The sequence below is a fragment of the Zonotrichia albicollis genome, chromosome 4, assembly GCF_047830755.1.
Source record: "Zonotrichia albicollis isolate bZonAlb1 chromosome 4, bZonAlb1.hap1, whole genome shotgun sequence".
NCBI lineage: Eukaryota > Metazoa > Chordata > Aves > Passeriformes > Passerellidae > Zonotrichia > Zonotrichia albicollis.
Genome location: NC_133822.1, coordinates 36,079,657 through 36,093,887, shown reverse-complemented (window position 1 = coordinate 36,093,887; position 14,231 = coordinate 36,079,657). Strand labels below are relative to the sequence as shown.

Sequence of the window (14,231 nt, the reverse complement as noted above, 5' to 3'; positions counted from 1 at the left end):
AAATACCTCTGTATAACTTTGCCCCTTTAGGCTATATAGTTTTTTTGAAAACTGACTATGAAGAGGTATTAGGTGCAGTGATGTTTCACATTTTTGAATGTGTGCTTTGTGTGTTTTCAGTTTATGTTAAACTTAGCATCACTGGAAAACAGTGTGGTTGGAAGGATACCATAGTATAGAGGTCCTCATTTGACATGACCAGGTGTTGTGTTAATTCAGTAGCAGTTTTAGTAAGTGATCAGAATAGTTACCCTGTTCTTCACAATATTGGTTGTTCTTCACTGTCTGGGCACTTGTAGTTATGTGGAGCAACAACACTAGATTTTTTAAATCCAAATATTGAATTAGCACACAGGGCTCCAGCACCTAGATATCATAAGTATCTTAATATGAAAATTTCAGTAGTAGATCTTTGGTTTGTCTGAAATTACTGAAATAAAGGTATTACAGCCTTTTTTAAAGTATTAAAAGTCTGCATAAAAGTATTACGCTAAAGATTACCTTAAATCAGTTTCAGGAAGACTATTGAACCTGATGTTTCTTATCCCTTCATTTTCAGGACTCCAGTCCAAAAAAAGAACAGAAAACCTGTATGTCTTCAGTCAATTCAGGTTGTGCTCCTGTACTGAGTTCCAGTGCAGCTGTGTGCACCCCAGGCAGCTCTAGCTGCACAGCAGCTCCAGAGACCATCTGCTTGGATGACTCACTGGATGAAGACCTCTCTTTCCACCCACCCTCACTGGACTCTGTTTCTGATGCTCTGGCAGTTATCAATAATGGTGCCAAGGGATCGCCTCTTGGGTCCACCATAGACACAACAACACCCAGACCTCGCCCTGGGCTGAGGGAAGAGAAACTAGCAAGCATTATGAGTAAGTTGCCTCTGGCAACTTCAAAGAAAGTAGAGCCCACTCAAACATCCCATTCATCAAGTCTTATTGCTGGTCACACAGGGCCAGTACCAAAGAAACCCCAGGACTTAGTTCACACTGGTATCTCTTCAGGCCTTATTGCTGGATCTTCAATTCAAAATCCCAAGGTTTCCTTAGAGCCTTTGCCAGCCAAACTACTTCAACAAGGACTACAGAGGTCAAGTCAGATCCAAGCTGCTTCCTCCTCTTCTCAGACTCATGTTTCTTCCTCTAAGACTCAAGCAGCTATTTCCACCTCCTCTCAAAGAACCAAGGATATCTTGGTATCATCTGCTGAGGCTCAAGGTGGTACTTCCTCAACATCACAAGTGACAAAGGTGCACCAGCATTCAGCTGTACAACAGAAATACGTATCTCCCTTACAAGCAACTATTAGTAAATCACAGAGCAATCCTGTGGTGAAATTGAGTAGTAATCCCAAACTCTCTTGCTCATCACCAGTGATCAAGGCTCAAGATAAGTCTGTAGTATATCGCCTGCCTTTGTCTAATCCTTCCTCTGGAAGTGGCTCTCAAGTGTCTCACCCACTGGTTTCTCGGACAACATCCAGCACCTCTACCTCTAGTAACTATTTAGCCAAGGCTATGGTGTCACAAGTTTCTTCCCAGGGTTTCAAGCCTCCCTTCTCCATGGCTGCCTCTCCCAAACCTGCTGCCTCTCCCAAGCCCACTTCATCTAAGCCCTCTGTGACACCCAAGCCCAATGCATCACCTAAATTTTCATCCAAGTCCACCTCATCCCCCAGGCCTGCAACAACACCCAGTTCTTCCAGTTCAAGTGCACTAGTTTCCCAGAGTAGTCACTCCAGCAACAACCCCCTTCATAAACAGACCAGTGGTGTAAATATCAGCAGGCAGTCTCCCACAGTGAATTTGCTGTCCTCTAATCGCACCTCAGGCCTTCAGCCTGCAAAAAACCCTCAGGCTTCTTCAAAATTGCCCAACTCTTCTCCTTCTGGGACTGTTGGTAAAAATAATCTGGGTGGAGTTGGAATGAATGTACCTGCCAGCAGAGGCAGTAACCTTAACTCAAGTGGAGCTAGTAGGACTAGTCTGTCTGGGGGAGCAGGAAGTGGAACACAGGGTGCTACTAAACAATTGTCAACTCCACACAGACCATCTTCTGCCTCAGGGTCTCCAGTTGTAGCAGCCAGCGTGCAGGTATGCATCAAACAAGTTTACATTTGAGCTGTACGTTAATGTTTATCACATTTATTTTGTAAGCATTCTTAGGATGTTTTACCCTGATTTGTAAATGTCATTAATTTAATTTTTTACCTTTCTAAGCATAATGCTGATACTGATGAAACTGTTTGACACTAAAGAATATGTATTTCCAGCTGATGTGAAGTGCAAGGATCAGTGTGGAACAAATCCTCACTGTAAACTGTCAGTCTGTACTGTGGGAAAGAATTCACTATTTTTCTTTTAACAGCGCTAGAAAAGGTAAGCTTTGTGTGACCATATTTTCAGGGATGTGGTATGTACTTGCATTATTTGATTTGTGCATTCTCTCATATTTACATATTTATAATGATGGTGGTCATGTAAGAGGTGTCTTCGTACATTTGTTGTCAGACTTCATGATTACTACAAAACTAGAGTTCAGTTGCCTATGGTTGACTGTAATTCAAGACTTGTAATTAACACTTGCAAGGGCTTTTCTTTTGTATTGTGACTGTATTTTATTTTGTAGGATCTAGTCAAACTGAATGAGACATCCCATTATTATATAAATACCCTAGAAACTGAAAGCTTATACTATCTCTAGAGACAAGACAAATCAAACAAAACAAATATTTTGAAAATACTATTGTTCTAAAACATATAAACCTATTATTTACTCAGAAGACAACCTGCTTTCCTAGGTTGTGTTCTTCTTACTGGGAACTGAGATGATTTGATGTTTTCCTCTTTCTAGTGCTCTCTATGCTGAAGTCATCAATACTTGCAAAAAAGTAGTATTGCTTTAAATTATATTCTTGGTGTACAGCAACTCAAAAACTTAGCATTATTTAAATAGTGAAACATTTTGAAACATTTCTGTTGCATAGGAGTGATGTATACTTGACTTCTGGTAATATTTTATAATCTTCTAGTTTGCCATCAAATTCTTCTTAATGCAGCTGAATAACAGGAGGAAGATGATTTTTACAAGACACTTCTATGGTCTTTCATCCTTCTGTACTGAAACAGTCAACAGTAAAAGTCTGGCAGGCTCTGACACAGCTTTCACTTACTCTGGGTGCCTTGAATGGCAAAGAGATCCACAGCCTGTATGCTGTGTCCAGGCCCCTGAGGTACCACAGAGGGTCTGCAGAAGGGCTGAGCCAAGTACAGTGCAGTTTGAGTACTCCTGAAGGTGCCTGGAGGAGACAAAAAGAGCTACAATGAATGGACTGGGAAGAGGGTTGTTTCTTCCTGGTGCAGTCAGCAGAATTCAGTAGATGCCATGGCTGTGATGTAGAACAAAATGTGAAATGGGTGTGGTAGTGCTTTAACATGACTGAGAAGGGAAGTAAGCAGTGTTGTGCTGGATGAGATGAATTCTGGCAAACCCTCCTGTAGCTAAAGGCAAGTAATTTTTTTATTGGAAACACTGGTCACCAAAGCAATGAAATGCATTTTGGCCACAGTCCTACTGAAGAGTTGTGGCACTGAATTGTGGGGGGGTGTGGTGTATAATAAATAACATGAGTCCGTACTATAATACAGCAAAATAAGGTGTGTTGGTATATAGAAAGGGGTGAATCAGCTAAAGGTACTGAGCAGCATATGGTATCACTAAAATAATTATTGAGACCTTTCATGTGGGCTTTCTGATGCTTCAGAAATTACATTCATAAAAATGGTTCAATCAAAGAAGATAAACTGTGGAATAAGGCTGTTGCTGCTGTGCACTGTGAAGCTTAGTCAGTGGAGTACATTCAAGGAAAGATGGGAATTAAATTATCTCCCAGTTCAAGTACACTAAAGGGGAAGGGATTTGTGATAAGAGGTTTTATGTAGCTATAAAGGCCTAATGGCTGGCTGCTGAGCCAACATCACTTCCAGACTAGTTTTTAGGTACTATGTACTAAGGACTAAGTTACTCCTCTTACAACTTCACATAAGACTGAAAGTGAATCTCCTTTCTTTCAAGGCCTTAGGGATTTAATTCCTACTTGAGATGCTGTTAGAAGATGAGAATGGTACCTGCATTGCTCATAATATTCTGGTCTGCTTGCATGAAAGATGAAACTAGATTATTTCAATGTGATAATAAAGGTGTACTTAACTAGGAAGCTTCCAAGAAGTGTTTGCCTCCTTTCCACTTCTGGTTTACACCATTATTTACCAGAATACAAGTTTATACTTGCTGAAGCCTCACAGAAAGTTACATTTTAAGGACAGAAAGCCAGAGAGTACATATGTGATTTCCTTAAAAAGCTCTATCTACCGTTAGTACTTTTGAGCAGAACCTAGCTTAGACTTCTAAGGATCTTAATGACTCAGATTCATGACCAGGATGAACCCTTTTAAGAGCTATTGTACATGAGTCCAATAGAAACATCTGAACGGCGGTTCCTTTAGGGTGTGCTCTGTAGCTCCTTTCTTCACTGTATTTCTCTCTTCTTTTTGAGTGAGTAAGCAAGATCTTGGCAGAGCACTTTACAAAAGCTTGTTTTGAGGCATTTTTTCAACAAATTCACAGTTGCAAAACATTACTGTATTGCTTTGATTTTGTTGCCCTTTACTAGATTACATGGACAATGACAGTTGTCAGTTTTTTGTACATAAGCTTATTGTGAAATTAGTACTTTTAAAGGCAAAAGAAAATTATAGTGTGTTGATGCTTGACATTCTTTTTTTCTACTTGTGGGATAGAGTATGTTGTAGAAGTTGGTACCTTTAAAATGACCAACATAAACACTTGCTAAGAACATCAACTGTAGGTAAATGCCCTTTACAGGGCCACTGTTCTAAAATACTGTGTTTTCTCATAAGAAGAAACTGTCCTTTCTTTAGCTGCTTTCATCAGAACATCTTAAGACCAAAACTGGTAATAAAAATTTATCCATGCTAGGAGATTTCATCACTTTGCTTTTTCTGTAAGTTATTACAGAACTCAGTGAAATGTCATTTTCATTTTAAGCTCATGTGTTCGTTAAAATTATTCTAAATTTTGGGTTTAGTTGAGGCTTACTTGTAAAAATGCACAGATTTGTAATCCTATTCCGTCTCAGTCTTTTTAATTCAAATAACTACAATATCTGAGTTGGAGTCTGATTCAAAGTGCTTTCTGTACTAACTGTTTTGTAGTAGATAATTAGAGAACTGAACATCAGCATATGAAATTACTCTATATGCAGTGAAGGCAAGATTGTTAAACAAGAACAAGCTGATCTAATATTACAGGAATTAATGTGATTTGGGAGCTGTTGTAGCTAAAATGTTCTGGCTAATCTTGCATTTTTATTTTAAAGCTGCAGTGAATTTAACTTCATTTTGACATTTAGAGTGGAGACATTTTTTCCTTTGTCTTTTCCTCTGACACGTGCATACACACCTCTACATATGTATGTATGCATTTTGCTAACCTGACTTCTTAAGTTTGGGGATTCTTACATATGAATCTTAATTTTCAGAATCCATTGTATCTCTGCAACCTTTTTAGAAATAATGTTCTGTTAAGACCCAGATTTGCAAAGGGGAGAAGTGTAACACTGTACTTCTGAAGAACTTCAGATCTGCATTGGATAATTTCATATTATTAACCTAATAGAAGATATTGCATTACATTGTGACTGTAGGCCTAGTGCATAATAAGAAAGGAGATCCAGGAAATTAGCTGTAAGGCTGATGAGAAAAACATGATAGATGAACCATACTTTTATGTCTGAATCTGCAATATAATTGTTCTTGCTTAGCAGATGAGCACTGGGAAGACGACTTGGGTGGATAACTGGATATTCATTAATAGTTTAATATACTTCTCAACACTTAACAGGGAATAGTTGATTTTTATACCCTTAAAGAATACAATTCAGATCTTTAAAAATCTTGAAGTACTGCTTCTTCTTTTTTTTTTATTTTTGCATAGTCAACAGCAGGAGCATCACTACTGGCTAATGCCTCACCTCTGACTCTCATGGCATCCCCCCTGTCTGTGACCAGTCAGAACGTGACGTCTGCACCATTAACTCCTTTTGGGATGCTGGGTGGCCTTGTTCCTGTGACTGTGCCCTTCCAGTTTCCCTTGGAGCTGCTTGGCTTTGGGACGGACACAGCTGGAGTGACAACCACCTCGGGATCTACCTCAGCGGCTTTCCACCACAGCCTAACTCAGAGTGAGTGGAATTATGACACTGTGCTAAAAGGAAAGATGCATCCTTAAAATGGAAATTGAGTAGGGAAGCAATAAAGTCCTGAGATGCTTGGATTTAGTTCATAAAAATCCCTACAGGAGAGTAAATGGGATTCCTTCACTGGTAAAAACTTTCTTTACATAATACCTATCTGTTATAAATCACATTTGATAAGCCTAACTTCATTGTTATATTCACGGTATATGTTTAGTTTTGAACATATTTTTTTGGGTTAACTTATAATACTTTATTTTTAGAAAGGAGTTGAAAAGTCTTCAAATGTGGCAGTTCAAATAAGAGACTTAAGGTTATTCCTCAAAGTAGCTTTAACTCGACAACCTCAGATTGTCTTATGAAGAATCTCTCTTATGAAGAACTGTCAATCACAATGGCATTTACTTTTTCACGCTTATATGGAAGCTATTTATATCCTTAAGCTATATGAAATGTTGGTCTTTCTGCCAAACCAAATTATATGAAGAGTTGCATCCCAATAGCAAGGCATGGTCCTTGCTCTGACATTTGACTAACTGTATTTGAATAGGTTTGTCTTTGTTGACTTATTCCAACCATCAGAATGTTATCAGGTATTTATTCTTTGTTGTGGAGATAAGCTGCTACTGCTAGACTATAAAAACAAAAACTTTATTTCACAGAGACTGCCTCTCTCCTCAAGATTTATTTTTTATCTTTGTTCTCCCTTTTTTCCCTCCAGACTTACTGAAGGGTTTACAGCCAGGTGCTCAGCATGCAGCAACGCTGTCTCACTCACCTCTGCCTGCTCACTTGCAGCAAGCTTACACAGGTAAAGACATGATACATTTCTTATTTTTAACTTACTTTAACTTAAAAATCAGATTTCTGCTTTAGACTGGAATATAATGTACATCAGTACCTAGTTTAGAGAAGGCACAACACAGGGACAAACATTGGGAGCAGCTGGCAGAACGTACTCTATTGTAGCAGCATTTTTTGGAACCTGAATTTTTTCTCTACTTCTCTTCAATATCAGGAACAAAAAAAAAAATCAAAAATTCCAGTACTTTACTGCAACAATTCTAGAAACTGAAGTGTACAAATTCAGCTAGTGGGAAAAAAGGAATAGTACTTACTGGACAGTAACATGATTGTTTATAGGCTGCATAAAGTTTTTTTCCACTAAAAATTTTCCTTTCTCCTTTGAAGGAGAAACTGACCTTCCAGCTAAAAGCTTTTTTCATGTTTTTTATAAGACTATATTCACATGTGAATGGTGGGATGGTTTCTTAAAGGAATGTCAGCTTTCCTTAGGAATTTTATGCTTAATAGAAGGTAGTTTTATTGAGAAGAGAAACTTGAAGCAGAACATTTTATTTTTCTGTTTGTAAGGCTTAGAGCAGGAAAAATTTCAGAAAGCTTTAGAAGGTGCAGTTTAGAGTGTACACCTTCCTTTGTCACCTGTATGTGTTTTCTGGGGACCAGGAGAAGGAATGGAAAGGGTGGCAGCTTGGTGGGCATTCTTCATTCTTTATTTGAGAGGTTCTCAGTACCAAAAAAAAAATTGGGCAGTGTTTTGGTATGAAGCTTGATATATCAGGTTTCAACAATGCTATTTCTAATAAATGACCTACAGAAAAGATGCAAAGTCTTCCACTCAGTAAAGACCATGTACTTTTTGGTGATGCTAAAGCTGAACCTGCCAAATTCTTGTCTCTCCTACTGCAAGTTACAAAAACAAAAGTTCACTCATGCTTTTATTCTTCCCTTTTGTTTCTGTCTCTCAACTACAGATGGAGGCCAAAGTAAAGGGGACACTAAGTTACAGCGGAAAAACCAGTGACTTCTGGACAAGCAAGGGAGCTGAAGCAGTTCTGGTTGGCTGACAGAATCTGCCCAGTTGGGAAAGTGCTTATTGTCACAGGGCTGCTGTTTCTGTCAATGTTTACATATTCTGATCCTAAGCACTGTGGTGAGAGGAAGAAGAAAAATAAAACAATACTTGATCAAAGAGAGAAGGAAAAGGAGGACTGGTCCTCCTGGTCATGCAGACTGGTCGTAGTTTGATATTGCCTAAAGAAACAACCTTTTTTTATCTGCTCTGATTGGCTCTTAAAAGAAATTGATCGTCAAACCCACAGCAGCACCAACATTTTGTTTCTGGGTGAAGTCCAATGAAAAGTGGAAATGGTGAAAGGTGCTAGAATAGGTTTCTCCATTCAAGGTGGAATCATCCACTTCCTTAGTGCCCAAAGTGCCCAGTATAAGATTACGTGTAGGTCCTGAGTGTACTATATGGTTGTGGACCAAAGGTTATGTAGAATAGAGATGGTGCTGGGATACTTTGCATTATAATTAAACCTTTAGACAAAAGCAGTTTCTGATAATGGGCATTGATCCAGCTTTAGAAGGCTGTTTGACTTTAGGGAGCCTACAGATGTATGCAGTCTCAGCAGAGAATTGTCTTCAAAAACAGATCTGGTACATCAGTATGTGAGACACAGACTATTTGATTTATTTTCAGGGTTTTTTTAGTACAAAAGTTCTTATTTAAGGGAGGAAGGGGATGGAAATTCATTTACATGAAAAGAAACCCACATTTTATTGGTCAGACTAGCATTTCTTTCCCACATTTTTTTTTAAATCGCACTAATATTTCAGTGTTTTCATTTGTTAAACTTTCTTTTACCTTGTGCTTATTTGCTACTGGAAAGATACTCTATTCATGTCTTTCATGAACCAGAACAAGTTCTTTTCTCATTCTCAGGCTTCATCCTTTATGTAACTCCTCCCAGAAGCCATGCATTATATTGATTTGCTAGTTAAAGAAAGCTGATTGTGACCTGTTCCAGAGTCAGATAAATACTGCTTCAGGCATTAGCCAAAGAGGAGTCGTTCAAAAGCGACCAGAGGTGCCTTCTCTTCTGGGGGCTGAATGGGTTGTCTCCAGCATTTCCAGCCCCTGCTGGCCTGGGGAGTTTGACCTGAACTCTTTCTTACATGGTAGCACAAGACTGCAGAGCTGGCTTTGTTGTTTGGTTTTGTTTTATTTTTTTTTTTTCTTTGATAGCAATACATCAACCAGTTCACATGTAAGATTAGGAAGCATCCAGCACGTGTTGCACTTTCGACACTAGGACAGAACTTTGCTGTTGAGTCCCTTGAGCTGTCAGATAAAAGGTGAGAATGGCAGAAACTAAAATAAGTCATAGGGAAAAGGAGCAAATAAATCAGTATGATGCCCTTCTCCTTCAACCCTGAAACATTCCTTTGACCAGAGATGCTGAAATTCTTAGTAGATAGTTCTTCTGGTAGTTTGACTCAGAAACTGAACCAGACACTGCTGGTTATCTCACACCTTTAGAGAGACTTTGACCCCTGAATAATGACTCTTCAATATATTTTGCTAGATTACTTAGAGCTTGCAGGTTTCTTTTACATATGATTTATTTTTCTTAGATCAGACAACAATTTCTTTTCTATTTAGAGCTCATTTTAATTTTATATAAATATATATACATAAATTTAAAATAATATATATTGTGTATTTAGTATAAAAATGTTGGGTTGAGCTCAGCAATAAATGTTTTTGCACAACACTTCTGTGAAAGACAGATTGAATTAAGATGCATTAGTTCATTAGTTTCACTCCACAGCTTCTGCCAATTAAATGCTTTTGAGCTGGCTGGCACTAATGTTTTGTATGTGGTGTGTTGATCAGACAAGCTTGCATCTCCATCAAGGTTTAGAGTTGAAACACAAACACCATGTAGACCCTGGCATTAATACTGTACAAATTCTGTCAAAACACCATAAACTAGTTAGAGTGCAAGCTTCATCTGATACTTTTTTTCTTTTCTCCAGGAAGGGTTAAAGGAAGCCAACTTTGTTTTTTGAGGCCCAACAGTTCTGAGAGGATGTTAATTCTCTGAACTGTGTCAAACCTGAGAACTTTAACAATGCATGTAGCTAAGGGAGTTGTGGCAGTGAGCCATTGGGCAGCAATATATTTAAAGGACCCCGTCCTAAGAGAGTTCTACCTCTTCTGTGTTTTCCTCATCAAGGCATCCCATTCAAATTGTCATCTTTTGTCTTCATACTTACTGAAATTTAGGCTGGGAGACTTGGAGCCCTTTATAACTACAGCACAAATTCCCTTTCAACATTCCTTTCTTCCTGGAAATACGCTTCATCTTCAGTTGAAGAGTATCCTCTCTAAATCTTGAGGGCAGGAGTAGTCCTATCTCTGTGTCCTATTGAGCTTCTCAGTCTTGGGAAACAAGTAAACTAAAACTTATTGTGGAAATAAATACTAGGGTGATGAAAATCCATTGTTTGTGACATCAGTTCAAACAACCTCCAGCAGGTAACTCTTTTCAGTCATTACACTCCTGTTATTCATTATGTTCCTGAGTGTCTTTTGAATGAACAACACTGGAGTTGGGGACCCTTTACTTGCTGTTTTCTAGTCTGCTTGGTTAAACCTAGCAAGGCCAAATCAAAGGAAATAATAGGGTGGTTCCCAGAGACCTTTGCAGGTGGCATAGACAGAATGGGAAAGATTACTGCAACGTTTGAATGCAAAATTAGGTTAATGTTTTAATATCTTCTGCGCAGCACCTCTTCTGAAGACATTTTTCCCCCCCAGGTTTTTACTACTTTTTAAGGGCCTTTGTTAATAAATAAACTGTAGTTGTACATACTAAATAAACCCTCAGTATTCACAAGCAATAAGAAAGCCAAGTAGAGCTGTCTTCTCAGACAGTAGGGCTGAACTTGGTTTGGGGATTGTGTATGAGCTAATGTGTCAAGCTCTCTGAAAGCCCCAAACAAATGCAAGCAATAACTTCAAACATAGGTTTTAGATGTTGAAACTGTCTGGGTAGTATTCCCTGCTACATGATCCAAAGTCCCAAAAAACATGGTAGCTATGTGAAATCATTAGAGACTCTTGCAAAGAAAGAAGGCAGGCTAGATGAAAAACGGGCTGCAGTTTCCTGATACCTTGGACTATAACTGCAGTGTTCTCCCATTCCAAGACACAAATGGCCTAAGTCACTTTGTCCAGCGTTCTCTGTTGATTTGAGAAACATGTCTAAATACTGATCAACTGAGTCACAAGTGCGGATGCTGTGGGTTTCACATCTGTTTTCTGCTAATCAGAAGAAACTTTTAATTACCTGGGTTCTGCTTTGTGTTTGAATCTGATCAAAGTTGTCTGATGCACAGATTTAGGGGTGGGACAGGTGCCTAAAGCCTGTTCCTTCCTGCAATCCCATCACCTGACCCTTCCTCCATACTCCTTCTCCACTTGGTGCAAGACCCTTGAGGACATGAAAACAGAGAAATCTGCAACTCTCCCAAGCTGCCATCAGTTGTGCGAACCAGTAACCCTCTGGGAGTCACCTTGGACTCCCAACTAACTTTGTCACATTTGCTGCTACATTCATAAAATGAACTTTTGGCTGTATTTATTAGCAAATTTTAATCTAGTTTACAGGGGTTTTTTGTTTTCTTTTGATTAGTTTTTGCCCACAGTTGGATTAGAAGTATTCGGGTGTTTGGGTTGATGGGTTTTTTGTTTCGATTTTTTTGTTGTTGTTGTTGTTTGTTTTTGAGTGAATTGGTGAAAGCACAGTGGTCCCTCTTCTACTTTTTTTCTGGATTGTTTTTGAAAATGGCATTGCAGGGAAAACCTACAGCCAAGCCAAACTGTAGAAGGTTTTTTCCCACAGCTAACTTTCATCTTTTGCTGAACTGGGGGGAAAATCATTAAAGGGACGCTTGGTTTTTTGTTTGGGCTTGTTAGTTGTTTTGGTTTTGTTTGTTTTGGTTTTTTTCATAAAATGAACCAGAAGGTTAAAGCATTAGGCAAACAACTGATTCATTAACACTTTATGCAATTTTAATTTTATAGAAGTTTTTAAAAAGGTTGGTAAACTTTGATTGGTCCAAGCTCTGGTGAAATGGCTGTTACCCTTCATGACTTACTTGATTCAGGCCTTTGTCCTTTGTTTAAGTGCCTTTTTTGTTTTTTTGTTTTAATTTTATTTCCCTACCTTCTTTAAACTTTTCTCAGCGATCCTGAAGTGCTGGAAAGCATTTTGGAGGAAAATCTTAAGCTTGCCAAGATGGCTTTATGCTGTTAAACTGGGGGTTTTTTCCCTTTTGTAAAGAAAAAAAAAACAAAAAACAAAACCAATTGTGTAATGTGTGTAACTGCATAGCTGCTGTACTGTGGCATTGGTTCTATTGCTTGTGCATTCTCTCTCACACGTACACACACACACACAAGCAATATTCCTGAAACCTGTTCATCTTTCTCCATTCTCCTGGCTCTGTTAAATGCTACTTCAAGAATGAACATTTGTGCAAAGATGACGGTACAATAAAAGAGTGTGTGCATGAGTGTGTGTAAATGTGCATGAGAGAAAGGAAGTGGCTAACGGAAATGAAACTTGTTGCATTTTTCTCTGAAGGTTTTGAATTTGTTTCTTAATTAGGTCATGAGTAAAGTGTTATAGGCCCTTGTTAATGACTGGATTGCTTCACACAATCACTGAGTCTGAGGCAGAGATGTGTGGCTGACAGCCCCAAGGAGCTGGGGGGTAAATCAAGTTTAAAAATAGCAGCTTGCAACATATTTGAATCGAGATTAACTGCAAGAATCTTGTGTGCAGCTGATCATATCTGCTTGATACCAGTTACTGCAAGGATTCTTATATTTACCAAAGTTGTCACTTTCCACCATGCATCCTGTGTAAGAAAGAATTTGGTAAAACCTGCAAGAGTGCAGCTGCTAATTGAGTTTAAAGCTAGTTATGCTTCACATGCTGCCTAAGTCACTTGTCATGTTGTACTTTTCAAGTTGTACTTTTCAATTTGGAGATTTCATTAGTGGTTTCTTCTCTTACTATAATGATCAGTAAGTTCATGTGTTCTTAGCTGCAGATAAATCCTCATAATAGTATCTGTGCTTGTTTCCTTCTCAGACAAAGTTAGCTATCTGCAATAGATGATCTAGTGATTTTAACAGCTTTGTGCTGAGGATCTATCTAACTTATGATTATTATAAACGTGAATACCTGAAATTAGCACTTCATTTGTGGACTAAGTGCTAAACTTAAGGTAACATGCATATGCATCACTAGACTGTTCTAGTTCTGTGATGTGCTTCCCCTAGGGAAGTTGTAATTTTGAGTTGCAATATGAAAAGGAAGCATTTATTTTACAGAGTTGGAATGGAATGATGAGTCCTCCATGGGTGGAGAACCAGTGTGGAAAGCAGAAAATATGGTACCAAATATGTTCCTGTGGCAGAGAAAAGCTTAACTCAGTTCTTGGCTTGTCTTCACATGTTCAAGTTAACCTGTTAGGCAAACTATGCCATAAGTGGATTTCTCCTACCAGTCTAACGGTGCCGTTCAAAGATAGGACTGTTGCTGGTAGCTCAGCCAGTTGGAGTGGTAGTTGAAGGTGCTTCTTAATCTGTCTTAGGTGCATCAGTGAAGTTACTTCAGTGAAGTTTACCACATTCACCAGTTACGTTGCTTAACTCCTTTTGAACACACATGCTCTTCAGCCTGGGCTGACCTGTGGGATGAGGAATCTACAGCTGGTGATGATGGCTGATTGCTGCAATCTTTAACAAATGGCGCTGTTGTAAAAAATCTGTATCTGTCTACTGCTTAAGAAATCACTGCCAAAATCAGCAGCCAGAAGTATGCTTACTGGGCCACTGGAAAAATAACTGTTGCATAGGGGAATGCTTTGTTTGTGGAAACTTCTGGTGAGGCTTCATCATCCTTTTTCTATGATGCAGTGATCCCTTGCTGCTGTAATAGCCTTTTGGGGCTCTAGAAAGCCCTGGTGCTGCTGTGAGTTATGCTGAGAGATCAACATGGCCTGGAACTGGCCCAAAACTGGGGAAGTAGAAAAATTCCCTGCTACTGTTTTTGCACACTCATAAGTAAAAC

At 38.8% G+C, this 14,231-nt stretch overlaps 1 protein-coding gene across 2 annotated transcripts in view; it reads left to right on the top strand.

Annotated features, from left to right (window-relative positions):
• The window catches only part of UBN2 (ubinuclein 2), a 48,319-nt gene extending 35,866 nt beyond the window's left edge, over positions 1–12,453 (top strand). For both annotated transcript variants that reach the window (XM_074539464.1, XM_005488713.4), the window contains exons 14-17: positions 560–2,092; positions 6,015–6,261; positions 6,995–7,084; positions 8,049–12,453. In XM_074539464.1, the coding sequence (XP_074395565.1) occupies positions 560–2,092; positions 6,015–6,261; positions 6,995–7,084; positions 8,049–8,098 (1,920 nt within the window). In that variant the 3' untranslated portion in view covers positions 8,099–12,453. The remainder of the gene's footprint in view (positions 1–559; positions 2,093–6,014; positions 6,262–6,994; positions 7,085–8,048) is intronic.
• Positions 12,454–14,231: the final 1,778 nt, after the last annotated feature.